General features: G+C 37.7%; 3 protein-coding genes across 5 annotated transcripts; all 3 read right to left on the bottom strand.

Annotated features, from left to right (window-relative positions):
• Nucleotides 1-755: 755 nt before the first annotated feature.
• Nucleotides 756-26,588, bottom strand: hoxa3a (homeobox A3a). Of its 3 annotated transcripts, XM_079877937.1 has the most exons (5): nt 26,575-26,588; nt 20,313-20,424; nt 7,070-7,130; nt 3,275-3,833; nt 756-2,626 (listed from the first exon to the last, which is right to left on the bottom strand). In XM_079877937.1, the coding sequence occupies exons 4-5, from the start codon at nt 3,714-3,716 to the stop codon at nt 1,833-1,835; spliced, it is 1,236 nt and encodes a 411-aa protein (XP_079734063.1). In that variant the 5' UTR covers nt 3,717-3,833; nt 7,070-7,130; nt 20,313-20,424; nt 26,575-26,588; the 3' UTR covers nt 756-1,832. The 3 variants fall into 3 exon arrangements, with proteins under 3 accessions (XP_079734063.1, XP_079734064.1, XP_079734065.1); XM_079877938.1 differs by lacking the exons at nt 7,070-7,130; nt 26,575-26,588 and having other exon boundaries at nt 20,313-20,427; XM_079877939.1 differs by lacking the exons at nt 7,070-7,130; nt 20,313-20,424; nt 26,575-26,588 and adding an exon at nt 5,333-5,728.
• hoxa4a (homeobox A4a) lies at nt 8,884-15,742 on the bottom strand. Its single transcript, XM_079877944.1, has 2 exons — nt 14,644-15,742; nt 8,884-14,177 (listed from the first exon to the last, which is right to left on the bottom strand). The coding sequence occupies exons 1-2, from the start codon at nt 15,050-15,052 to the stop codon at nt 13,852-13,854; spliced, it is 735 nt and encodes a 244-aa protein (XP_079734070.1). The 5' UTR covers nt 15,053-15,742; the 3' UTR covers nt 8,884-13,851.
• Nucleotides 21,047-23,699, bottom strand: hoxa5a (homeobox A5a). Its single transcript, XM_079877942.1, has 2 exons — nt 22,588-23,699; nt 21,047-22,070 (listed from the first exon to the last, which is right to left on the bottom strand). The coding sequence occupies exons 1-2, from the start codon at nt 23,126-23,128 to the stop codon at nt 21,820-21,822; spliced, it is 792 nt and encodes a 263-aa protein (XP_079734068.1). The 5' UTR covers nt 23,129-23,699; the 3' UTR covers nt 21,047-21,819.

Raw genomic sequence — 26,588 nt, 5'->3', positions numbered from 1 at the left:
TGCGCTATTTTTGTTGTGATAAAGGCTTAGTGTTATTTCTTAAGTAGTTATCGTTAGGATTGTGAGAGTAGAAAAGAGGTTAGGGAGTTGGCACTAACTCCAAGTAAGTGAAACATGGCCCTGTTTTCATGAAACCTATAACTGGCTACATATTTAATGTCCTTAAATCGATCAACTTTGTTTTTCATACGGCGTGAACTAGATATCCCCAATGTCTCGCGCAAGCTCAAGAAAATCAGTTGTTCTGACTTGTCTTGCTAAACGTATACCATAGAATGAGGGCATTTTACAATTAATTCCAAGTGTTGCAAAATTTTTTAACATTACATCGGACAGTCATGTATAGGCTAAACATATAGGCTAGTGAAAAAAAGCTCTTTGCCTACCAATATTTTCAAAGATGACACTTTTAATATTTGGACATTAAAGTTAGTATTTTTTACTAGCAATTGTGTTAGTGCGACTTGTGTAAATGAGATTGTTAATCAATCGCCTTTTCATGTAAAGTGAAATTACAAAACTAAAGACTTAAAATTGTTAACAGGAATAATTGTGTATGTCTGTCTCGAGTAGGCTACTGATGACGGTTGAATAAAATTTCAATTGAATTGTTTCTGATACTTCTGCGTTCTTATTATTTTATCATTATTTAATAATCTCATTATCTTTTATGCAGTAACTGTCTTTTCTTTTTCTTGCACTGTTGTTGACCCAAAAAGGGGCTGGACTTGAGCATTTCAGAGTTTTAAAGACTTTTTTTTTTTTACTCCCACAGGCACTGCTGGAGGCCTATAGGAGACTGCCACTACAAAGGATAGAATTGGTTGCACTTTTCACATACTGCAAGCCTGCAAGAAATGATGGTTCACCACTCATTAAATATATGCAAAAGTTGCTTGTTTGTGTCCTTTTTCCAAATCCCTTTAAAAAAAAAAGTTTTACATTTTACTTAATTTGAACCAAACAGTGACATGCATTAAGCAAATTATCTGCTGATTATGATTATTTTGATTTCTAATTGTCTGTTTTTGATGCTTTTGTTGTGTAACCCCTTTTCTACGAAGGCAAATACATAAGCTCGTCAGTTAGTTTCTTTTATTTTTTCAGAAGTGGAGCAGCATGGAATGTGTGACATCAAAAATATTCGAACAAATAAAAAGTATCTGATGTCTTTTTCGACTGTTTGAGCAAGACATGATTAACATTCGCAAACATTGATTAATATACGAACATAGCCTACTGACCTTTGATAAACCTGTAAAATTGCCTGTTAGCACTTGACAATATGTTTAAGCGCTGACATGACTGTGAAAATCCCCGGATGCATTTTTCCTTTTACCCATTTCTGTATATCTGAAGGGTTAGGGCTACATAACACAAACAATCTACTGTCCATGGAAACAAATAAATACATTTGAAGGACTGACAGACACGAGCTCACGCTGTATAACAAAACTGTTGGGGGGAAAAAAACATGTACATACGCATCCTTCCTCAAGTGCAAAATGCAAAACAGAAAAGAAATCGTGGACTATAGGGACAATTTAAAAACTTTAAACTTTAAAAACATCATAAAACTGTGTTCTTATACCCTGTTTCAGATTAACTTAAAACAATTCAAATAGCCCTACATATGCCATGACATTTAGCCTACGGTTTTAGAAACTTTAACTTATTTTCTATATATGTAAAGTTGAACATAAAACAAGATCGTTTCAACTGAGGCTACGTCAGGAAAACTATGAACAAAATAGTCGGCAGAAAACGCAGTCAGAACGGGGACGCAAACGTGTGCCGTGGACGGGGAGAGAAATACATTGTATCAATCAACACTATAGATGCGTCAGTTTGGGCGCTTCCTGAATTCTTCCCTGAGAATAGTGCGGTGTAAGGTCTGTGAATGTGCATGGGTTTGGTTCGCACCCTCCTTGCTGATGGCTGTTTCCCATGGTGATAGCGCCATTGTAGTCTATATTGCCTTGAGGTGGATGGGGTAGATGTGTCAGGCCAAATACCGAGGCCCCCATACCTACCAAAGAATCCGAGTAGCCTCCACCGCCACTGACATAAACCGGGCTACCCTGCACTTGCGTTCCGTAATTGTTGTTGCCTTGAAGATGATGCGTGTCGTATTCAGGCGTGGCTGTGCCAGTCCCCGGATACCGTTTCCGAGGAGGCGGGCAGTTATTCAGAGGAGGTGGATATGACGTAGGCAGGCTATACGCATTAGGCTGGGGTTTGCTATACGATGCTGGAGAGGGTGAGTCGTAGGGCACGCTGTTAACCAGAGAATGCATTGAACTTAAATATGCAGTCCCACCCCCCCCTCCGCCACCAGATGACAGAGCAGCGGGACTGTGAGGGGACTGTGCTCCAGGAGAGGGCATCATTCCAAGCCCCTTCTGGTCCTTTTTGTACTTCATCCTGCGATTCTGGAACCATATTTTAATCTGCCTTTCCGTAAGGTTGAGCAGATTTGCCATTTCCACTCGTCGAGGGCGGCAGAGGTAACGGTTGAAATGGAACTCCTTCTCCAGCTCTACGAGTTGAGCAGACGTGTATGCAGTACGAGCGCGCTTGGAGGCGGCTGAACCTGGGGGACTCTTGTCTCCAGCACAGCTCTCTACTGTTGAGGAAAAAAGTAAAGAGAAAAACGTTATTGTGTATGCCCCACTAAATTGAGCTCACTGTAAAACATTCATCAATTTAAAGATTATAGAGTAATACTACCAGGATATCATTGAAACAAGCACATGATTACTGTATGTAATTGCTTCTTCGCAGCAGGTATATTCTACAAATAAGTATAGAAAAGTGGGATAGTCTGCTCCTTAAGTGGGGAAGAGCGAGAGTGCAATCACCTGGCAACTTGTTTTTTTTCCCACAAATGTGCTATGACTGAACTTTTCAGCACTTTTTGCTGAAAAAAAAAATCATAGTATAGTAATTATCAAATAAAATGGTTGCCTACCGAATGAAAGTAAAGCCGGTAGACATACGTGTGTGTTGGATGTGTCATCTGTAAGTCTGACTGCTCAGAAGCCTTTGAAATAATGCTAAGCTCTGAATTGTCACTTGGAGCCAATTAAAAGTAGAAAATGCTAAATTCCATGTAGCATACAGATGCGTGTTTACATATGACATTTGTGTTAGTTGGCATCATGTTCTAAAAACAGAAAGCTGCGAGTAGCCTATAAGATTAGATGCGTAATATGGCTCGTATGCGTTTATCTTACTTTATAACATTTTATATCTAGGCTATACATGTAATCACCTGAAATGGTACTACAGGATTTCTGCTTTGTGTTCTGACGGGACTCCTTCATCCACGGAAAAATGTGTTTCCTTGTAGCTGGCGTTGGAGGTGAGTGCCCAGGATTCTCGGTGGTGGTATCATTGCTCGGAATTTGGTTCAGGGCACTGGGGGATGATGGCCCGGAAGGGGCAGTAGGGGGCTGGTTGTTATCGGGGATGTCTGGTACTGGGGCTTGTGTCCCGTTACTCCGTTGGCAGCCCTCGGAGATTTCATTGGGTTTGTGCAGAGCTGCAGAGCCACCAGGGGACTGCAGGGAGCAGGCCGGTCGATGGTACTCACTTTCCACATGAAGGGCCTGGAGATATTGCTGCTGATTGGCATCATAACCTAAACCGTTTGCGCTTTGATAGGGGAAGCCACTGTAAATTGCCGAGCCGTCGCAGTAGGTCGCTTTTTGCATCTCGCCGTTTCCCAATGTTTATTTCACTTTCTGACAAGGTCCTGACACCTTCGTAGAAGAACATTGGTTCAACGTAGTCACGTGACACCTTTTCGCCAATGGGCTCTACGGGTGAACCTACGGTGAGAGAAGATACGTTGAGCGGGTGAAATAAAGCCTATCCATCTTACTTTTCAAAGCTCAGTTGACACTGTGGCGAGACTGGGAGAGCCAGTCACCACTTACCTTATGGCCAGCTGCAACAATAGCCAAAATAAGTGAAGAGAACAGAGAGCATGATAACGGCTTGAAATATTTAACTTAATCACACTGTCCAATCAAAATAAGATATAGTCAATATTAACAGGTTAAAATAAATAAACAAATTAGCACATAAAACTAATATTTCCTGTAAAATAGAGCATTGTGTTAACGTAAATGAGTAGTGTGAACCGATATAAAGTATTAGGGCGATAAGTAAGCAACAACCATTGCCGTGAATTTAATGCGACCTTTATTCCAACACGATCTCCTAGTAGGCCTACTGCGTATCTATAGCACGCATTGTGTTTGTCGTGCTATTTATACAAAGAAATTACTTTTTGCGTGCTTGTGCTGAGTTTGTCTTAGATAGTCTTTTAATTTTAATGTTGTCTCTACATTTTTTTTTCTATTCTAAACCAAGTTTCCTTAATCAAGTTGATCTGTTCTTAAGATCTTAAGGTGTTCCAGAACGTTTTAGTCTACATAAATTCAAGCCCCTGCGTGTATTGTTTGGGTTTGAAAGTTGTTGCAGGAAACCTGAAAAACCGGGCAGACGCGCGTCTCCATAACCACACTGAACTCTTCCTCGCCGAACAAAAATAATGGATAGTTAACTGGCATCAGTGGATGCATGAGGAGTCGTCAAGCCGGGAAAATGCTATCGCCACGGCCCAGATCTAATGCAGAGCGCGGCAGTAACCACTGAAACGAATTAGGCTACATTCGCCTGGTACAATGTTCAACTCCGAAGTTTGATAATTGAAAGGTTAATACCCTATTAAATATATCCCAGAATTCGACATGCTTATATAAGAAACAAAACGATGATAAGATCACAAGAAAGAAAACCAAGAGAATCATGATCTACTTAGCGCACAATAAAAACCATGTAGCCTAAATCATGGACTATTTCAGGAATCGTTAATAATAACAAATAATACCAGCAACGATAATAATAATAATATATACCAATAAATTTCGGCTCAATAATAATAATAAAAATATGTATATATTTTTTTACAACCAACGATGTAACTGTACTGATATCAGGCCCAAATGCCATAGCCTACATGATACCACATAATTACATAAAACCAAACCAACAGGCCTCCTTATTTCCTAGATTAGCCATCCATGTTTGACTTCCAATAATTCACTCTCTGGCACTATCACAGGAAAGCTAAAAGAAAAGCCACTAAAGCCACAAAGCAGGAGACCCAGCTGCTGCACGGGAGGAATCTGGCTTGACTGTGAGTGAGTGTGTGTATGTGCGAGAATGAACTCTTCCTGAACCGAGATTTCAGTCGCGCGGTCATAAATCACAAACTCGCCATTTAACAGCCATGCGAGAACTCTGCCTCTGTCCCGCTTACCTTCCTCTCTGACGAGCAGCGCGCAGCACGGCGCGAGCTTCTCTCATTCAGCGGCAGAAATCGATCAAACAGCGGTCCAGGGTAAAGCTAAATCGGGAAGACAACAAAGCCAGAGCTGCACTTGCAGAAGTCATGGGACGTATCTGCAGTAAAGATGCGACTCCGTCGCGCTCGAGGATTCAAATTCCTTCCTTCTGTCTTTTTCTCTTTTTGACGTAAATCAGTATAGCAGCCAGATAACGAAAGTTGTCTCGTGCGCCCTGGTCGTAAAGATTAAGCACCTTCACACATACACACATATTACATACTACTAAATGACCGCCTGTGTTCTCGGACCTATACTAAATGCCACCATGGGCTGCGCTCTAGTGAGTCTTTCGTGTACCACTAACGTGCACAAACTAGCACGTTAACACATACTCATGCACACCCCAGTGAACTCCCTCGAAACAGAGCGTCACCGTAGACAAGAAAAATTATGCAAATGAAGCGCCTTCTCAAGCACAGAAAGCTGCTTTACTCCCCTGTGAACACAGTCAGGATGGAATACATACAACTTCATAAAATCTTTTAAACTAAGCTCAGAACTGGACTATTTGTTGAAACTATGTCAAACCTAATCGTAGCAACACTGTAACTATTAGTTATTAAAGAATTCAAAACTGCAATACAGGTATTATACTGAAAAAGACTGAATTACTAAATACTAATAGGCTACAGTAATCACAAATTGTTTAGGGAGATAATACATCGCAGCAGTAAACCACTCAATAGGCCTACACATAATAATAGTAGCTAATAATAAACAATAATAATAATAATAATAATAATAGCCTAATAAAAATGTAGCAGTAGCCTAGTAATAATATACTGCAACATTTCAATAAACTATTTAACATTTAACAAATAATTGGTCATGAAGACTGAATCAAGGACTATCGGCAATAAAAAGCAAATGATGCTTTTTTTGCTACACAGAAAAAGGTAATAAAACTCCCGGACCTCCAAAGTAGCAGGAAGAAAAAAAGGGAGCCGCGAGCTGGGGACGGGAGGTTATGGATCAAACTCTTCTGCATACGAATGAATTACCAACATCAGCTTGTGTATTTTCTCGGTCAGACGCGAAGATTTATGTCCTTACGCAGCACGGCAGTAAACACAGAGGCAGATTCCTGTTCTCGCGCGGCCCACTGGGTTACAGATTGCCAAAACTAAAGAGAAAAAAGCGGGCGGCGTGGGTTGGTGAGTGGGATTTAAAAAATCGTTGTGTATGCGGTTTTCCTACAATTTCAGCATTTTGAACATTTGCACCATTGTTTCCTTTTTTCTTTCATTAAAACGATGACTAAGGGGTTTCATTAATGGCGCGGAAACTGATGAGAAATAGATTAAATGATTGGTCATTTTTGTCAAACATTTCAAATAAAAAATATTGTAAATCACTGCAATTTAACTAATTATATTAGGCCTATATGTGTCTTACAGCAAAACATGTATTAATCCGAATGTTAATCCGTAGCCTTTTTAAACCATTTTCTCACGTTAGCTTAAGAGCATTGCAGCAGACTCCTTCATAATGACAATTGGACCATAAACGTGGCAAGAAATAAATTCTGTCTTCATTTTACATGTAGCCTAGGTGTGTGCATGCGTGCATGTGTACGCCTTTAAATAAATGGAATGATACTAAATAATAAAGCAAGACATGGTGGTTGTGAAATGCAATTGAGAGCTCACCTTAAGCAAAACACAGTCTCTTGCAGGCTTAGTGATGGGGCACATTCATTTATTTGGAGATCTACGACAAAAAATAAAAGTATTGTCATTTTTTGTCTTTTCTCATAACAATACCTTTGTTTAGTGTTTTCTCATATCAACAAGAACCAGGAGAAATGTAAATAGTTATGTCAATGACACTTAGCTGAACAATTCAGTGGGCGCACTGTGATACTCTCTAAATAAAAATAAACTCGCTTGTGTTTGTCACTCATTTATGTATTTTTTTAATTTTATTTTAATTAAATAATTTAGACAATAAATACTTTTTTCTTTTCTTTTTTATTTCAGCTGGGTTGCACTATTTCTACTCTAAATCCATTTGAACTCATTGCGAATGGTTACTATTTTAACTTCAACTTATATCTGACACAAATAGCGTACATAATAATATTACATATTACATAGTACATAAAGATATTAATAAAGAGTATTAGGCTACCGAAAACGATCTTGGTAATATCCTTAAGGTTTGTATAAACATGAAAAACAAACGAAAGCTAAAAAACATTAGTGATGAATATCAATTTTAAAATTGATTCTTGCCTTGCTAATATAATTAATTACACTACTAATATATCAAATGCATATGATAAAAATAACCCCTAGGATTAACAGCACAAATAAATCAAATTAATGAATGTATTTTTACAGTTAAAGATAAATATTGATGCAGGTGTGAAAATAAGAATGCATCATCATTAGGAATATCATAAGGAATAAAATACTCGGGCAAATGCATCGAGTTCTCCTCCATTGTGTTTCCTTCCGAGAGAATTTAGATCGAATAGTCATTAGCTCTCAAGCAGCGGCCGCCCTTAGTCCCCCAGCCCATAAATCAAGACTCGAGCGTCGTGACCTCGCGAGGCAGCGTGCTTCTGGATGATACTCCTTATATTATATCCTCGTTTCCCATGCGAGCTCCGCAACAATCCGGCCGCCACTGCTCTGTTGAGTTTTATTCGCTGTCTGGTGATTTATTCTTTCTGGGAAAACCCAGTTTACACACCCTCACAACTTAGAGAGCTTTACATCCACGCACAAGTGTTGCCGATTTGAGTCCACGTGCAATACAAATATATTATCATTAATAATTCACACATTTAAAAATAAAATGTTAGGATAAAAATTAATAGTTTCATTCTGAAAAAAAAAAAAAATAAAAAAAAAATCATAATGGTGTGAGAGAAAATGTTTTTTTTGGGGGGGCAGCAGACAAATTTTGAAACGTTTGAAATGTATTAGAAACTACATAAAATAGCAAGTCCATGAAGTAACATTTAGTTACATTTATATTTTATTATATACATGCAGACTAGGTATTGATAAAAAAACATTTGTTCCTCAGGTTTTGTGAAATGAAGCAGATTCATTCTGATTTATATGACTTTAATACATTTTTATTTAATAAAAAAATCAGTGTAAGTTTCTTTACATTTTTAAACAATATTAGTTTTGTAAAGTGTTGCTTAAAGCAACGTAACATTCATGTAAATGTATGAAACACAAATAGATGTACATTTACGAGTGTAATGGTTGTTTCGGTGCCGGTTAAGTGATGAATAAAGGTTGATTCTTTAATATGCTCGAAGTTGAGTTTATTTGAATGATCTTGAGTCCTACTCTCTCCTGTGTTTATCCGCCATTGTACGGTAACTGACCTTCTCTTTGAGCCGCAAAAACTCACTAGAGTAATGAACAATCAACGGAAATACCTCAAAATAAAATCCATCCTCATGGTGCGCAGGGCTTTCTGTCTTTTTCTGTGTGGAAAAACATATCCGTTCATGACAGCTGTATAACATCATCCGCAAAACGTACCAGGGTCTTTCGTTCTTTTAATTTTTTCTCTCTCTCTATCTCTCCGGCTTTCCAGCAAGTCCACAATGACCCAACCCCACTTTAGTAAAGTAGGCTAGCGCTATCAGCACAGCAGCAGACCGGGGTTCGCATGCCATCCACCCCCTTCATCATAATATCGCAACCATATTATGCGCCCCACTCACGTGACCCAGTGTCTATTAAAAAGGAAACCTTTTTTGATCTGTGAATCATTAATAGAGACTATTGTTGGTCCCCTTTGAGTAGGATCACATAGATGGAAACGATGGAAGTCCTGTGCTTGGACTATAAGTCGAAATGTAATATTCTAGTCTTAATTTTGGGCCTTTTTTAAACCAAAGGACCGCATCACAGATTAGCTGAAACGTTATAATGAGATTGGTTGTAGTCCGTTGCATGTGAGAACATTTGGTGTTTTTTGGGTTTGTGGGGTGTCTTAAAACCATACCTCATAACATGAATAGTCTGCTTGTGTGCCAGTGTTACTCCTAAAGGAAATAAATGGATTCGCAGAGAACAAATTAAGTTCTTATTTCTTAATAATAATAATACAATCAGATTTCCTCCTATTTTCCCCCTCTGACTATCTCTTAAAAATGCACCATCCAAATGCTTCCTACCAACTAACTACATAGGCTATATTAAAATCTAATACACCACTGTTATCCTACTAAAATAGCCAACCTGTAAAGAACTCGTGTGTGCAAGGTGGCCCTCTCTCGGTGATTACGGTGTATCAGTCAAACAAGACTGCGAGTGGAAGTTCGTGTTAACAGCGGACCTACCAAGCATCTGCTCTCTCTGACCTTATAGAGTTTGCTCTTGTCAACTCTGCTAAAAATTACAAATGCGCATATGCAATAGTGTATGTGTTAATACTATTGTGTTAATTACTATTAGTTACTATTGTGGACATCATAAACTTTAGTTAGCCTACAAGAGTCATAGTCGCTGTAAAGTTACATCTTTTTTTTCTTTTCTTTTTTACAGAGCAGTGATCTATCAAGTCCATACCTCAACAAACAAAAGAAAGAAGACCCGTCCCGAAAAGAGGCCTACTCTTTACACCATTTGGTGCTTGTTTTCCGGCAGCAGAGTGTTTACTGAAAGCTCATCCACCAGACGTGGTGAAGCCTTGTAGATAATTAATCACCTCAGTCAGGCAGGACCGCTTCTCCCCCATGCACCAATGCTTTGTTCTCTCAAAAGCCATAACTTGAAGGAGTACAAACTTTTTTCTCTCCAGATTTGAACATGAGCTGAACTATGTTATCATTTTAACTACATATTAATACAATAAGAATCTTTGGACAGAGGCCAGCGCTGTCCTTTTTTGAGTGAACAGTGCAAAGGCGATACAAAATACATCTTCATTTTGATGTAGATGAGTTACTGATGTGCGTGCTTTCAAGCGTGACTTTTAAATATTTTAAAGGAGTAAACAATGTTTCAAAAGCCGCTTTAGTCGTTCTTTTGTGTTGCTTACTTTTTTTGTAGGTGTATTCACCTGCCTGTTATAACTAGAAACCCTGGGGTGTTGCGAGACCCAACGCGAACCTGCTGATGTCCCTGGTGCTATCTGTTTGCCTTCATACATTTAAGCATGTCTCCATCCTACTCACCCGAGCACCAAGTGCACTACGAAGGCTTTAAAACAAACCATTCTGAACCAGGACAAAGCGGGGTGCGAATATTCTTCGTATTTTAAAAGGCCTATAATTTTGACAACATCACTTATTTTTATATGACTTTATTATTATTAAATTATTAACTGCATACCAACATAAACATATTTCAACAATTTAGTGTTTTTTCCCCCTTAACAAAGTGGCTTTAAAGAAGCCAACAGGCATGGCTGTATTTTCACTCTAAATGGATCGTGGAGAATCGCCAGGGGACAGAACAAATCTGTTCTCAATGCTGACATTTGGAGCTCTTCAAGCAAGCTAAGATTACTACCACACGCAGACGAAGATAATTCTTTTCCTTGGATTTACCGCGGTCATCATCAAAGCTAATAATGACGTACAGCTCAAAGCAGTTTGACCATGTTGCCAGTGAAAACGGCAATGATCTTTGACTGCTTATTGGATGTAGCCTATGAGTTCGGATGACGTTTGCTGAATGTGAATGGAATAAAAAAGTTGAAATATATACTTACGTTTCTTTGTATCCTGTGTTTAGTTCTTAATAGAAACAAGACATTGACACATACACAGTGAAATTATTTTGTGGCTTACGAACAACACATTACTATTATCATTATTGTTATACGTTACTGCACTGTTTACAATTGCCATGTACTGTATATGAGTCAAAAAACACTACCACTTAAATGACAGTGATTCACTATTTAACGTTTGCAAATAAACTGACCATCTAGCCTACTTAACCTCAAAAATATCAATTATTCAGGGAAAAATCGCCATGATAATTGTTGGATAATGTTAGTTCACATCAATACAAACAACATCTGCATAACCTGTACTTCAAACATGTTCTGCATAGTTTTTCATATATAACCTTCACAATATTAGCTATATTTTAAAAAAGATTAGATTAGGCTACTTACTCCAAAACCCCTTTTTGAAGACTGACCGGAAGAGGACCAGCTGGTCGGTTCTGAGAGGTCTGACTAAGTCGACGGTCAACTGCAAAATGAAAAATCCTACCGAACCTCCTGTGTCTATTTCTAACCAAGATGTAGCCTATCTATTATTTAATAAGGTCATGTGAGCCAGTCAATTAAATTTTAAGCATGGTAGATTGAGAGGTGAGGTGCTAGTGTCATGATGGAAGTTTAAATTTCCTGTCTGTCAAGATCTGAATCAATGATGACGGACTGAGACTCTCATAGTGGCTACAGTTTAAGGATTTTCTTTCGAAATCTGAATATTTATACAAACATCATCCTTAAAGTCATCCTTACTGATTTAAAAAGCCACAAACAGACCGCAACATATCATAAACAGATCGTAAAAAGACCAGATAGGCCTACTGTTCAAATTCAAAATCCAATGTTGTTTCTGTGTAATAATATTTGCTATTCTGGTGATAATTACACATAAAAATTATGAGTGCACTTTAGATCCCTAAATTGGTATTCTTAAATGATCGACCATTCCTTTAGTTTATTCTATCTGTCTATTTCACGTTGAAGTCTAGATTTCTTGTGTTTTCTATAATAAACCTCTTAGATTAGCTTGTTCAAGGGCGAGAAATTTAGAAGATTTGAACATTTAAGAAATATTTTGTCAAATAAGGCACAAAGTAAACGTGTTTCATCTCCCCTAAATATTTAAATAGGCCATATTCAAGTTCCACTACTGCCCCATGCGTTCGAGAAATAAAAGGACCATGGTCTGTGAGGGTGCTGAATATGGCGAGGTCAGAGGTTAAGGGGTCGTACACAGTGCTTCAGTTTGATGATTGGACAGCTCATTTGTGTCCTTTGCTTGACCCCAGCAGTAGTTTACACCGGTAAGTAGCCTACTGTCCGTCTCTAATTTATTTCAATAGACTTATATGGGGGAAAGAGTTAATGATATTTGTTATTTAAATAGCCTACATTTTGATTTTAGAAACTGACTGCAAAAGAGATTTCGCTACAGTTGGGATCTAATTTAAAAAAATGTCTTTGTCCTGACAAATAAAAAGCAAAAAGATTGGGTACACAAACGAAGTCTGTTTATATTGAAAATATCACTGAAATATAATAAGTGAAATCACGAATTAGTCAAATTGTAAAAGAACAAATGTGTGGGATTTCATCACAATACCCTAACAGTTTGTATATTTAGAAAAAACTACTGCAAAATACTGCATTCATTTATATAATTCAACAAACAGCAATGCAAGCTTAGCTATCGGAATTTTGTAACGTTTTATCGTTTTACAAGTTAGCTTGTAAAGGTAAATCTAAATATAACCATTAAAGCTTGTAAAGGAACACTAATATAACCATTATGCGTATGGCGTTTTAATTATTTGATAAACAAAAACCCCAAAATAGCAGTCTACTTGACTAAATAAAAACTCACATGTTTGGTGGAAAAGTAATTAGATTTGTGAAGTGCACCTTTTTATATAATGTTATAATGTCTTGAAAATCATATTAGCAAACATAAAACGTTGGTCTAAACAGTATTGGTCTCGCAATATGCGTAATAAAAATTTCGGAGGCAAGCTTTTAGTCCAATGCGAAAATTTCCTTTCAGTTTTAGGCTATATAAAGTTTTGTTTTTGTTATGGATTATCAAAATACTTGGAATAAAACGGTATTATGCCTCAGTCAACACCTAAATAACAAAGGCCACCTTAGTCCTTTCTATGGATTAACCTAAAGGGATAATGCACAATAAAGTCATATTTATTATTTCCACGGGTAGCCTACAATTGCATACAGGCTTACTAAAACAACTTGACATCATTCACCAATATACAAATAACCAAATACACGAATATTCACAGCTTTGATGACGTAATTACACTTAACAATACTCTAAAATATGTAACTAAGACAAATAAGATATCTACTCCAGGAAGATTGTTCCTATACTTGTGCCTTCATGTTAAAATGTCAGTTTGTACACGCGTCACTATAGCGTTGATCTTCACAAACAAGACTCGGTATGCCTCGGTTAAAGACAGAAAACATAACGATCCATTGTCCAAGTTAAAGTACATTCTACTGTTGTTCCTTTAAGGGAGAAAAAAACTATTTTTTACAGGAAGGATGTGATTTCCAGCTCAAATTAGAGTGGAGGAAGAGGTTGGGAAGGCAAAGTTAGGTTGCCTCGTCGGACACTGAATAAAAAGTGACCCTGTGAAATTCCGATCCTAATACTGCAATGTGTTCTTCTTTCTTGTTCAGTTCCGTCTGTGTCGATTTGCTTCTAGCACTATAGGTTCGAGGAACACGGCGTGGGAAGCAGCGTTTGCTGCTGCTGAGTGGCATCCGTTTTCACGTGTTGGTTGGAGGGCGCAGAGCTCGAGGAGCGGATCTTTGTATTAGGCAGCTTGTGGTCTTTCTTCCACTTCATGCGGCGGTTCTGAAACCAGATTTTCACCTGACGCTCAGAAAGACACATAGTGTGTGCTATCTCCACTCGTCGACGTCGAGTCAGGTATCGGTTAAAGTGGAATTCTTTCTCAAGCTCAAGAGCCTGCTGTCGTGTGTAGGCGGTGCGAGACCTCTTGGGCACTCCTCCAGAGTAGCTGGCGGTCACTAAACACATAAACACACAACCAAGCAGGTGTTATTGACATTCTCAGGTATAAGTGAGATGCCGGATAATTAGTACACTAACTGAATTTTTCGAAGAGCACTAAACGAGTAGAGTATGAAACAATGGATACGCGTCGTTCGCCGACGACAGTAGGTTTGATGTAATTAATTTGGTAGCATTGCAACATGAGTCAAAGCCTATGGGAAAATAGCTCAATTAAAAGGCCTGTTTGGTGTGAATATGGTCAACGATAAACTTTCTTTTGATTCATAAGAAACAAAAGGCAAATGGCCCGGGCGGAACATCGAGGGAAATCAAATGTGCGAGAACTCCTTATCACCGGGATCTCGATGGCAGTAAATCCTCTAAATGAGCAATTACAACTGGGTTTGTTCCCTACATGCCTTCCGATAAATGCCCTCCACAGGGCTCCTAGAGCTTTTATTGCCCGTGCACATTACTTACCAGTATTAACATGGACTTTTTTCATCCAGGGATACACCACCGGCTCTTTACCCTTCTGTGCGCCTGGGAGAGCCTCTGACACGAGGCTACAATCCTTGCTCGCAGTTGAACCAGCACAGCTCTCTGTGGTGAGGCGGGGTCCATGATTCTGCGGAACGGATTGAGGTTGCGCGTGATGACGGTCGGTGAAATCGTTGAGGCCGTTGGTTGACACATTACCGTAATCATAGCTCGGCTCTTGGTAGTTTGATCGCGGGTATGTCTCCTCGTGATGGGGGAAGCCCGCGTCTTTCTGCCGCTCATAATAATCAGAAGACACGGGCATGTATCCGTTCTGCTGATATTCCTCGCAGGGTGGGAAAGAAGGTTCGATGTAATTTGAATTGATCAAGTAGGAACTCATGATCATTAATTTGAAAAGTGCAACAATTCTAATTTTTATCGTGCTGTCGTTTTTCTGATCTCTCCAAAACCCACCTACTCCTCTGTCAAATGTACAAAGTTGGTCGGTCACGTGAGAAATGCGACCAATCAGCGCCTCCTGTGGGCATCGTGTAAACAAGCACCAATAGCAGGCCAGGCATCATCACAGCAAAAATGTGTTCGAGCGGTATGCGTCTCTTTTTGTTATCGAATTAAAATATGAGAAATTAATTCGATATAGTTACCATATACATTGAATAGAAAACGAAACAGCTGGCTGAATGTAGGCTATACGATATATGTTAAAATGATATACAGTGATAAAGGATTGAGTGCAACAGAAGACGTGATTTATCACGAAAGCATCCCCTTCTAGTGTTAATGCCCTTTCTGATGACAAATGTAGCCTACAAAAATAAATGTCGTTTGTTGTGTAGGCTACCACGACCTGCAGTTCTGTAGGCCTACCCTACAGGGACGTTCAAATTTCTGTAGGTTCCTCAAAAGAACCTTCAAGAAGGCCCATGACCACTTTCACAAAGCAACTAACACAGTTATAGTATGCACCTGTTAATGAATAGGACTATTTTCAAGCCAGCAACAGCATCAACCAATAATTTCACACGTCTTTTGTAACAGTTTTTACAGACACAATAAACGGACTTAGTTGTAGAGGTTCTACCATTGGCATCGTCAATTATTACGAAATATCATCATCTAGACGATCTGCTCAAAGCAGCCCAAGCATGTGCAGTTAATAAAAACGAATGCATACACGAGCCTTTCAGTGTCACAAATTTGCATCTTTTGATTTTGAAATGATTATTATTACCGAATTAGTATAAGAAATACCTCACATATGTCTTCATTAAAAGCAAAAATACATAAATGTAGGCCTAGTCTAAATAAATAAATATGGCATTCTTTCACAGAAGTCCCAAAATGAAATATGTTGGTCACAAACACACACACACACACACGTATATATATATATATATATATATATATATATATATGTGTGTGTGTGTGTGTGTGTGTGTGTGTGTGTGAACTAACTGTTAAACTGGACAACTTATAAAGAACTTTAATGTTCTGCACAATAGCTTATATTCAACTATGTTTGAAGGTAGCCACTGCTTGTATCAGTTGTATTTATTGCAGCAGGCTTTTTATTAACAGCAGTACATAGCAGTCTTGATGGAGTTATTTTGTATGAATATTGCTTGAATGGTAATGAAAATATTTCAAAATCGTTATAATAATGGCTGCAATGTCACGTTTATGGTCTTGAAATATCTCTATGGAACACATCTCAATGTTAAGAAGTGTTAAAACTATCACTGATTTTTGTATATTTCCCCTTTCCTGTGAAATGCACAACAACGAATATATTCCATATTTCTATTGGACTTGTTGAATTTCAATGTTTATGTGAACACTAAAATATGAGAAGGCCTACCTTGTTTAAGTTCGTGAGCAAAATAATATTCCTGACCTTGAAGCTGATAAGACTGCCCAGATAAACAAATATAAAGAAACATCCCTCTTGCGACAGGTAGTTCCAATGTAACGCTTCTGTATCCTTAATATTTCCATGTAGTGATTCACCAGCCACCCCGAACGGAAAACTCCTGTTCAAGCATCCACGCAAGATTCACGTTATTAGGACCCACAGCCTCAGAACCGCTCTGGCTACCTTTCTTTGGCTACACAGAGATAACTTCGTTTTGACCTCTCCGTGACTCAGCGTCCATTTCGTCCCTTATTAATCTTGTTCATTGACAGTCTTTGTTAAACAACAAGGCGTGCCCCGTGAAAAGGTGACATTTTCATATTTGTTAGACGCAGTGACCTTGCATTTACCCCGGCCTTGGACTTCATTTAGAACAGGGTCCTTATATATATATATATATATATATATATATATATATATATATATATATATATATATATATATATATATATAATTTAACATTTATCTTAATTTTCATCTTCATTATAACAGCATATTTAATAATAATAATAATAATAATAATAATAATAATTGTTACTGTTATTATTACAAATGTTATTATAAAGTAGTTGTATTTGATTTAACCTCTTGATAAATTAATATTGCTAACGTCTAAAGACTTTAACCCGCAAGGTTTTAACAAAAAAAAAAAGAAAAAAAAAGAAAAAAAAGAAGAAGAAAAGAAGATTTAGATACCATGTCGTCTGCTATTCATTATATACTTCACTCCTTTGTGTAAAAAACTGGAGAACTCAAAACAAACACCAATACGCTGCAGTATTTACATATTTAAATCAGGTAAAACAAACAATTTATCAGAGGATCAGAAGAAAGAAAATCCTGATTATGGATATTTAAATCTCACAACTACAATTGTTATTTATTGATATATGATTAAAATATAAATAAGAGAGATCGTGGTTAGTTATCACATTTTTAACTCCAATGAATATCTATCTCTCAGAGTATTGAAAGTCAATTTCAGGAACGGCGTCTGGTCATATAGAATTATAAGTTGCCAATAAATTGACTATAAAGAAGCTTAAACATTAAACAAATCAACAGTGAATGAAACACGAAAAATGTAAAAGGTAACATACATTTCGCCAACAGATTAATCACCTTTAGTTTAAACCCGTTAAAAACTGATTTACAAAATAGCCTACTGTGGTATTGAAATTTCCGATTTGAGGACAGAATTCCAACATAAAGTTGGCTGAAACCAAAATACAATGAAAAATCTCAATAATTTAAATCGCGAGCATTTCAGTATTTCAATTCAAAGCATTTCAATAATATTTACAGAGATCTTCGCAGTATTTCTCCGTGTCACAACTAAAAAGGGAATTTCCGCCTATAGCAAGTGTCATCGGGTCTTCTGTAAACCATAAACCTGAGGTAAGACCCGTAAATTAAGCTGTCTTAATGAATTTAACCTTGGATAAAATTATTCGAAATTACTTTCATTAAACAAATTTGCCGATACAAATGTGTGTGATACAGCTTTATTAATCGTCATATATATGATTATCATTATCACTATCATTAATGCCATTTGTTGTTGAAATTTTCTGTAGGCTATTACAAAATTATACTTTTTGTATTTTTTTTCGGAAATGTCAGATATTACACAAAATATAGCCAAGGCCTATGCATTCTTTTTAAAAAGAATCAATTAATAGGTCTATTAAATGACCCCAAAGAGATCCAATAAAGATATCCAAACTCGAGGCTTTAGATATGAGGCTTGTATTCGCTATAACAGAAATATAGAGAATTAAAACATATATATGGCGTCGATACTTCTTCGCATATCCAAAAGGAGATGGGGATAAGTAGCCTACTAAATAGCCTAAAATTATTTGTAAGACAATTCCAAGTCATTTTATTACAAATCTAAATACAGTCTCGGCCTCGTTCATCCCTAATTAACCGGTAAATAATGCTAGACAGATTATTTTCCTTGTATTGTTTTTTCCCTTCCCCCCCCCCCGTTTTATTCAATTAAACTAAACAAATGTTTGGTTTTCAAGAATCCAGACAAAGAGAAATCAACGCTTCAGAACAAAGAAATGCTCCTTGCGGAAATATGATCAATCCTAAATGCAAATGTCTAGCAGAACTTTTGGTCATCAAATGCGATTTATTCAAAGGAAATTCACCAATCAAACCCCTTAATAAAACCTGAATGCTCAATCTCTGGCATAGGCGGAGGAGGTAGTCTCTTGGGGATGCTAACCCAGGGTCACCCAGCTTGCAGAGTTCATCGCGAGGTTAGACCAGAACTCACGGGATTCACAGCTATTCCATCTTTTGTGCCATTATAAAAGTGGCACTGCGCTCTACAAGAACAGATGACAGCTACTTGTTCTGACGTAAACTTTTGACCCCGGCCCTCCCCCTACCTTTACAATCGCACTCTCTCTCTCTCTCAGACAAACAAGCACAAATAAACAGATGGACACAAACAAGCCTTCGAGCTCATCAACTTTCTTTCGCCCTTTCTCTCTCTCTCCCTCTCTTTCAATCTATGCTATTGTTTTCCCAATGCATCTTTTATATCTTCCATTTATCATGACCATTAATATTAGGCCAAATCTATTAATATGGTATCAAACAACCTTTATATCTGCAGACAGCTTGGCCTGCTGTAGCCATCAATGTCGTTCTGCTGATATCCATGCTGCATCAAGATTTGTGAACCATTTATATTCTACTGAGAGTCCCTGCAATTAAAGGTGTGTGCAGGAGTTATTATTCTTTCTCTTTCTCTCATTTTTATCCTTATAGGGAAAAGGGGCGCCAATACGGGTGACACTGAACTTGGCCAAAAGCGAGCTCTGCTGGTGGTTTACGGCGTGCGCACATTCATCTTCCTGCCGCCGCTGACCTCACGGTGAACCAGGAGCGAAGACATTTTTCTTCAGCACGTCTCTCTCCTTCATTGTCTATCGAATTCTGTCTATCTCCCACTCATTCTCACACATCGCTTTAAGTATGTGGAAGTTATATGCGCATTTTCTCATCTCATCTGCATTAACGTTTTTATTTTTCGACAATAGCCGATTGCGTTTAATGTGCCGTTAAGATAAAATAAAACAGCATTGCTGATCATGATAACTACAGTGTTCCTGAGCAGTAGTGGTGCTATAAGATTTTGTTGAATAATAATTTCTCATTTTTAATCACAAGATTGTCAGTTGGTTAAAATATCCAGAAATATTAACAAATTATCCATAATGAGAGTATAAAATGATCTTGCCAACAAAGTAGGCAAAATAGCCTATATTTTTGCCATTAAAGATAGATAGATAGATAGATAGATAGATAGATAGATAGATAGATAGATAGATTTATAGATAGATAGATAGAACAACTCCCTATCCTCTGTTTCAAAACTGGTCTAGCAGGCGGTAAATTTGTGCATCAACATCTACTACCAAAAAGTTTTGAAGGGTGTGGCTGATACTAGAACAACTGACTTGAAAAAAGTAACCAAAAACGTCTTTACAATTCGTAATTTTATGCAGTAGGAAAGCAGCAATTATACAGTCAGAGAGCAATGCCCCCTACCACTCATCTGCCGGACAAGCAGGTCTTCACAGTACAAACCCTCATTAACACAGTTGAAACTGAGTGCATTCACGTTCTGCTCATTTTTTCACTGAGGGCCTAAAGTCAATTATATCTCTTAACAGAAACTAAAAACCGAAACAAACCAACTTGAACTTACCAGGATCTGACTCTCGTCCACCCGAGTGAATCCAGTCGACGTGTTTCCAGTCCATAGCAATCTGGTATGTCAATAGAAGTTGTGGTAAGCAGTCAATGAACACCTCTAAGGTCTGCAGAGAAAGAGAACGAAGCTCCACGTCAGTGCGATTAAACTTTATATGCGATATAGTGTCGACTCCCCAAAACCATAAAACTGACTTTAATTGCCACCACGTGACTGTTTTATGGCCAGTGAGCCTATCTGCCGTTTTACGATCTAATTCGTGGAGAAAACCTCATTATTTATCTTACCCGCCAATGTCACGGATCCAGAATGGCAAAGGGTCTAAAGTTTGCCGCTAAAACCCTTTTCAGATTTCCAGAGAAGAGAAGAGTGCGAAACACTGGGCGTGGACGCACACTCATGTTGAGAAGTTGGCAAGGGGAACATAAGTACCCTTTCCACATTGGGTGAGTAAAGTAGTGATTAGTGCGTCCCATACCTGTTGAACCACTCAAACTTTTACAGAAATAAACAAATTGTAAAGAAACTAGAAATTGAAAATTTCTTGCTACATATTTTATTTAGGTTTTAAAAGTGGAAAAGCTGGCATTTTTGCATTTTATGACTAATACTCACCCTTACATCAATAATCGAACAATTATGTGATGCATTTGACTTTTATATACGCCTGCCTCTTTTATATACACACAATCCTTATGGGACAACAAACCTGACAACAAATTTAGATCTAACATTTTAGGTAAAAACTTTATTATAATGAACATTGCATTTATCGTTGGCCACATTGTTTTCTGCACTTCCAGTTATCATTCAAATTTCACAAGAAGGTAAATAAATTAATTCTAGTTGAACAGTTCAGTAAAACACACAAACATATTCAAGTATAAAAATGAGGACACGACAAATATTCGGACAAGTCTGAACATAACGATTTTATCAATACACAAAAATGACATGTAACACGAAAAAGAAACAGTCTTCTACTTCAACTTTACAATGAATTAAATACAATCGATATTTAATATCGAATTAAAATAAATACATTAAATACATCAATTTATATGTACAAACAGGAAACATAAAAAACAACAACAAAAAACGCATTTAAGTTATGCTTCATTTAGCAAGAGTCAAAAACCTTTACAGGTTGGCTTACCAAATGCACCAAACATTTTTCGTCAAAACGTGTTATATTAATCGACACCTTTATGTGGCTTTTCTAAGACAATGCAAAGGTCATCCACATTAGCAACATTACATGAAAACACAGAGGGGACTTGTTTTAATTACTACTATTATTGTTATTCCGACAAAGGCCGCAGAACAGGGCGCAACACTCTCTCACGACCAGTGGAAAGTTCTTTTGTGAAATGGGAAAAACCTTCATCCCCTGGTAAAACATACACTTATACGTGTGCGCGCGGGTGCGCGTACACACACGTATTTAAACACTAACAGATTTAATTTATTCGTTATATGCACATTTACAATATACACATTTTCAGGGCCGGTATCCGCTTCCTGCAGCCACCATATTCATACTCTTCAATTTGTTGTCCTTTTTCCATTTCATTCTGCGGTTTTGAAACCATATTTTGATTTGTCTCTCTGAGAGACAGAGTGTGTGTGCAATCTCAATTCGTCGGCGACGTGTCAGGTACCGGTTGAAGTGGAACTCCTTCTCAAGCTCAAGTGTCTGGTAGCGTGTGTAGGCTGTCCTGGGCCTTTTCCCCTCCGGTCCGGTCAAATTGTCTGTTATACACAAAAGTGTGACATTTTCACTTTTATAACTGAATCTAGCCTAAAATAATACATGTAATCACAACACAAAACATGGTTGAAAGGACATGCCTCATCTTCAAAGTATGCGTGCATGGCAGGCTCTCAATGACAGAAAGCATAACATTTAATTCGTCTTATTTCCTTAAATGATCTCAAATGAAATCAGATTTATATAATGAATTTAATAGCACAGCCAATTCAGTAATGGATAATAGACAGGGCAATTGATAATAGCTACAATTGGGTTCTTTCATTTTAATAAAATAAAATATATTTTATATTATATTCCGAGACAAGGAGTCAGTAAACAACATGACAGCATGCTGGAGGTGACAAATTTCGATATAACTGTCCAAAACCAAAGTAAACTACTGTATTTGCATTAGACGTCCCCAACTGAATTTGTGTAATTTGACAGGGGTTCATTCACACCTTACTCCGTCTTATTCCAACAAACATAAAAAACAGAACTTTGTTTTCCATTTACCATGACTTAGATGAAGTTTTCGCATCCATGGATAAATCTGCGGCGCCTCGGATACATTCTGTGAAGCTGTCTGCGCACTTCCCGGCGGCTTTTCTTCCTCCATGGACGCTTTAGAGACGTCCTCGCGACTGAGAACCGTCCCGACGCTGTTGGTCGCAGAGCCAGCGGTGCTCGCTAGTGAGGTTTTCAGGGCGCGGTGTGACTGCTCGCTGACAGGAGAGTTGGCTAAGGATGAGCAGGGGAGAGGGTCAGAGGAAGTCTCGGCGCTGCGCGCGGTAACCGGTTGATTGTACCGGACAGGCGTCGCAGTTGGACTGTCTGTGTAGCTTTGAGTTTGCTCACCAGATGAGAGAAAGTGTCCGGTGGTAGAGCGCCCGGTGCTGAGATCCATTCCATTGTAGCCGTAAGCATACCTGCCCGAATGCATGCCCGTAGAATCTCTGCATTGGCCACTAGAGCTGTGGTCTCCATAGTTATGTAAGGGATAGTCCGCGCCATTTGGATAGCGACCGCAAAATGAGTTCACAAAATAAGAGCTCATTGGTTGACAATTACCTTATAATTATTTTTAGTTACTACAACTACCTTGATGGAGAGAACAATGCTGCCGTCTGTGTTTGATTTGTATCTCTTGGTGGTTTTGAGCTTCTATAACACCCTTGCACAATTTATGATGAATTATGGAAATGAGTGAGACACAGACTTAATGCTCCCTTACGTAGGCTCCCAAATATGGGGTACGGCTTAGAGTCACGTGTTTTTGTTGACCAGTCGTAAATCCTATTCCGTGACCTCCAGCGGTAAACTCACGCGTAAGCAGGAAATCAGGGTGGAATTGTTTGGATACGGGAGCGCGCAACAAGAGTTTCGCCGAACTAGCTGTTGTTTGCCCCGCTAAAGATTGGAGCCGCGCGCCACCCTCTGGTTAAAAGCGGTACTACATAAACCATCAGACTGGAAGCGAGCACGCGATGGGGTCATTCAGAGGGTAACGACTCTGCGGTAGAAAAATTGTATCTGGTGAAACAATGCACCGTGACCTGCACACAAAACACGCACCAGAATGTCTAATGGATTCAGTAGATCCAAAGACAAATGCATCTAAAGGTTTGAAATAAAGAACCGACAAGGATATAAAAATGTAATACCAAAGGATACCATAGGTCTATAGCCTACCCACTTAAAATAATAAGGAATAGCCTATAAGGAAAATAAACAGTGGTTTATCAAATTTACGTTATTAAAGAATTTACGTAATTCGGTATCAGGTACACCACACTCTCTTATATTATCTAATTTTAACATATGGTGCATGATCATCGCTAATTAATATAGTAGCTTATGTTATAAATCAAGAACATATATGGAAATAGTTAAAAATGTTGATCTGTGTGTGTGTGTGTGTGTGTGTGTGTGTGTGTGTGTGTCAGGTCCTGGTAATCCTACGTCATGTTCGAAGATGGCAATACAATCATTTTTGACCTTGTGCAGGGAACCTTTTTTTTTTTGGTTCCTACGAGGAAACAAGCTTATAAATCATACAGAATGATATTTTTTGAAAATCTAAAATAGCATAGCTTCCTGTAATGGGGTTTAGGGGTAGGGTAAGTGTAGGGGGATAGAATATACAGTTTGTATAGTATAAAAACACTGCTGAATTAAAATGTTTAATTCTTCTTTTAATACTGCAACTGATGGCCATCTGGTCTGGTTAAAATAAATTCACTTAAATTTACTTATTGTTGTTTGTATGCCAACTGTGATTCTTTGAAGTCTGTGTGATTATGCTGCAAACTTACTTTCCCTATGGGGACAAATAAAACTGACCACTGATGTTTCAAATATGTTGGCCAATGGCTTCAGAGGGAAAATGTATCTAATATAGCTAACTATATACAATATAGGGAATAGGCACATTCACAAAATTACAGTTTCTTTGATTATAAGAGGAAAAAAGAGAAAAAAGACAACTTTAATATGAATGTGTTCTACGGTTTCCTTGACACGCTGCCAATACCAACATGCAGGAATAACATCAGCAGGATCTTATGATGATGAAAAGAGCAAAGCGGTGACCAAGTAGCTGGCCCCTTTATGCTTTTTGTAACGTAACCTCGTAATTAACGATACACGGCACTATATGTGCTATATAGCCTATGTATCGTTAAAATTCACCTTTAAAACAACTTTTCTTCTCCGCAGCTGCTGGTTCTGCATTATATAAAACCTTATTTAGGCCTCCTTTGACAAGATGACAAACAACTAGTTGGCGTCCTGAGATATTCGCTTAAGTTTCGGCTCTAGTTCGGCATCTTAAGATCCGACAGTCCCCGTAAATATCGAGCAATCTACTTGCTGGTTTTACGGTGCTCGTCGTATTATTACGCACGAAGATAGTTCCAATGACCTTGAGGTCGCGATTCGTTACAGAAAACACATTGTTTTGTCTTTGGCTGAGCTTGATTAATTTAGCTAAGCTTCGATAATTATGGAAATGTGGTGATAAAGATTAACTGTGAAATGTGGCCCGAAAACGTTATAAAACTCAAACAGAAATAAAAAGATAATAATAATAGCCTAAGTAATAATAATAATAATAATAACAATAATAATAATAATTATAATTAAAATATAGGCCTACTTAGGCCTATTTACGTTGTATGTTTTTTTTTTAAGGCTATACTTGTTCTTCCGAAATTCAACATGCAAATTGTTACATTGTGGTAACACTAGACGCCTGCACATTCTGGCTATTCGATTAGGATAGATCCAGATGTTTCAGGCAAGATCATTCTCTGTATAAATGTAATGCTGATAATGCTATGAAAAGTAATGTTTTTGAGCTGTATCATCGGCAAAGATCTAGATAGATCCCTTGCCGTTTCACTTCACATTTCAGTAAGTTACATTGTAACATAGCTTGAACAAGTGAACTTAAACCACTTGCTCGTGCAGCCAGTAAAGTAGATCACCATCTAGTGGTGGTTTTGATGTACCATTATTTACCTCGTCATTCGTTCACAATTGAAGAGTTATAGAATTATGCATATCTCTTATGAATTGTATTCGTTTGTAATAATAGATTAAATGGATAAATTAAACATCCTATAGGTTCCATTTCCGATTAGGATGATGCTATATCTTCAACTCGTTTGGGGAGATTTTTACGCTTTGCTTGCATTGTTTATAACGTGCTGAAATAAAAAATAAACAACTAAAAGGAAATAAAATAAAATAAAATAAAAATATAAATGATTTAAAAGTACCATAATAGTCTACCCTATCGGATACTGTACGAAGGCTATAACCCGTTTTAAACTGAGGTGTAATTTTGCGGTTGTCCTACAGGTGATGGCATGTAGGCCTATATCATTATGTACTTTAGCACTCGTACGACGATTTTCAAAAGTCCTAATGATAATAAGCTTTTAATTACTGTATTTCTAATTTTATTAGCCGTTTATATTATATATCCTACTTAGACTTCTTTTTAAGAACATGATCTACAATCTGATTAATTAGCCTACTATTAAGTTATATGACAATAATTATTACTCGAAACCTCAAACTTTTCTGAAACAAGGACCACACCACAGTTCTTGCCTTAACAACGCATGATTAATTAAATAAAATTGCATACTGAATAGTAGGCTCTTATTCGAATACAAATAGCTTATGTAAACTTATTTCAAATAGGAAAATAATAATAAGCAGCCTTCTATTCTTATCAAGTTTTTATCAAGACATGACCATTTTTGCAACGTTTAGGCTACTGCAGTCAAATGACATACCCAACAGTTTTTAAGGAACAGCAGTAGACATTCTCTTGTGGATAACAAACAACAACAGCAACAGCAGCAAACAAAAACAGCATCACAAGAACAACATCAACAACAAACTTAATTTGAATTTTTCCACAAAATGTGCAATAGTAGATACATTACATCAAAATCAGTGCGATCGTACAAAAACAACCCAAGTCCTTACCGTTCAGAGTGTCT

The sequence above is a fragment of the Squalius cephalus genome (genome assembly GCF_949319135.1).
Source record: "Squalius cephalus genome assembly, chromosome: 8".
Taxonomy (NCBI): domain Eukaryota; kingdom Metazoa; phylum Chordata; class Actinopteri; order Cypriniformes; family Leuciscidae; genus Squalius; species Squalius cephalus.
This window is presented reverse-complemented; position numbering and strand designations above follow the sequence as displayed.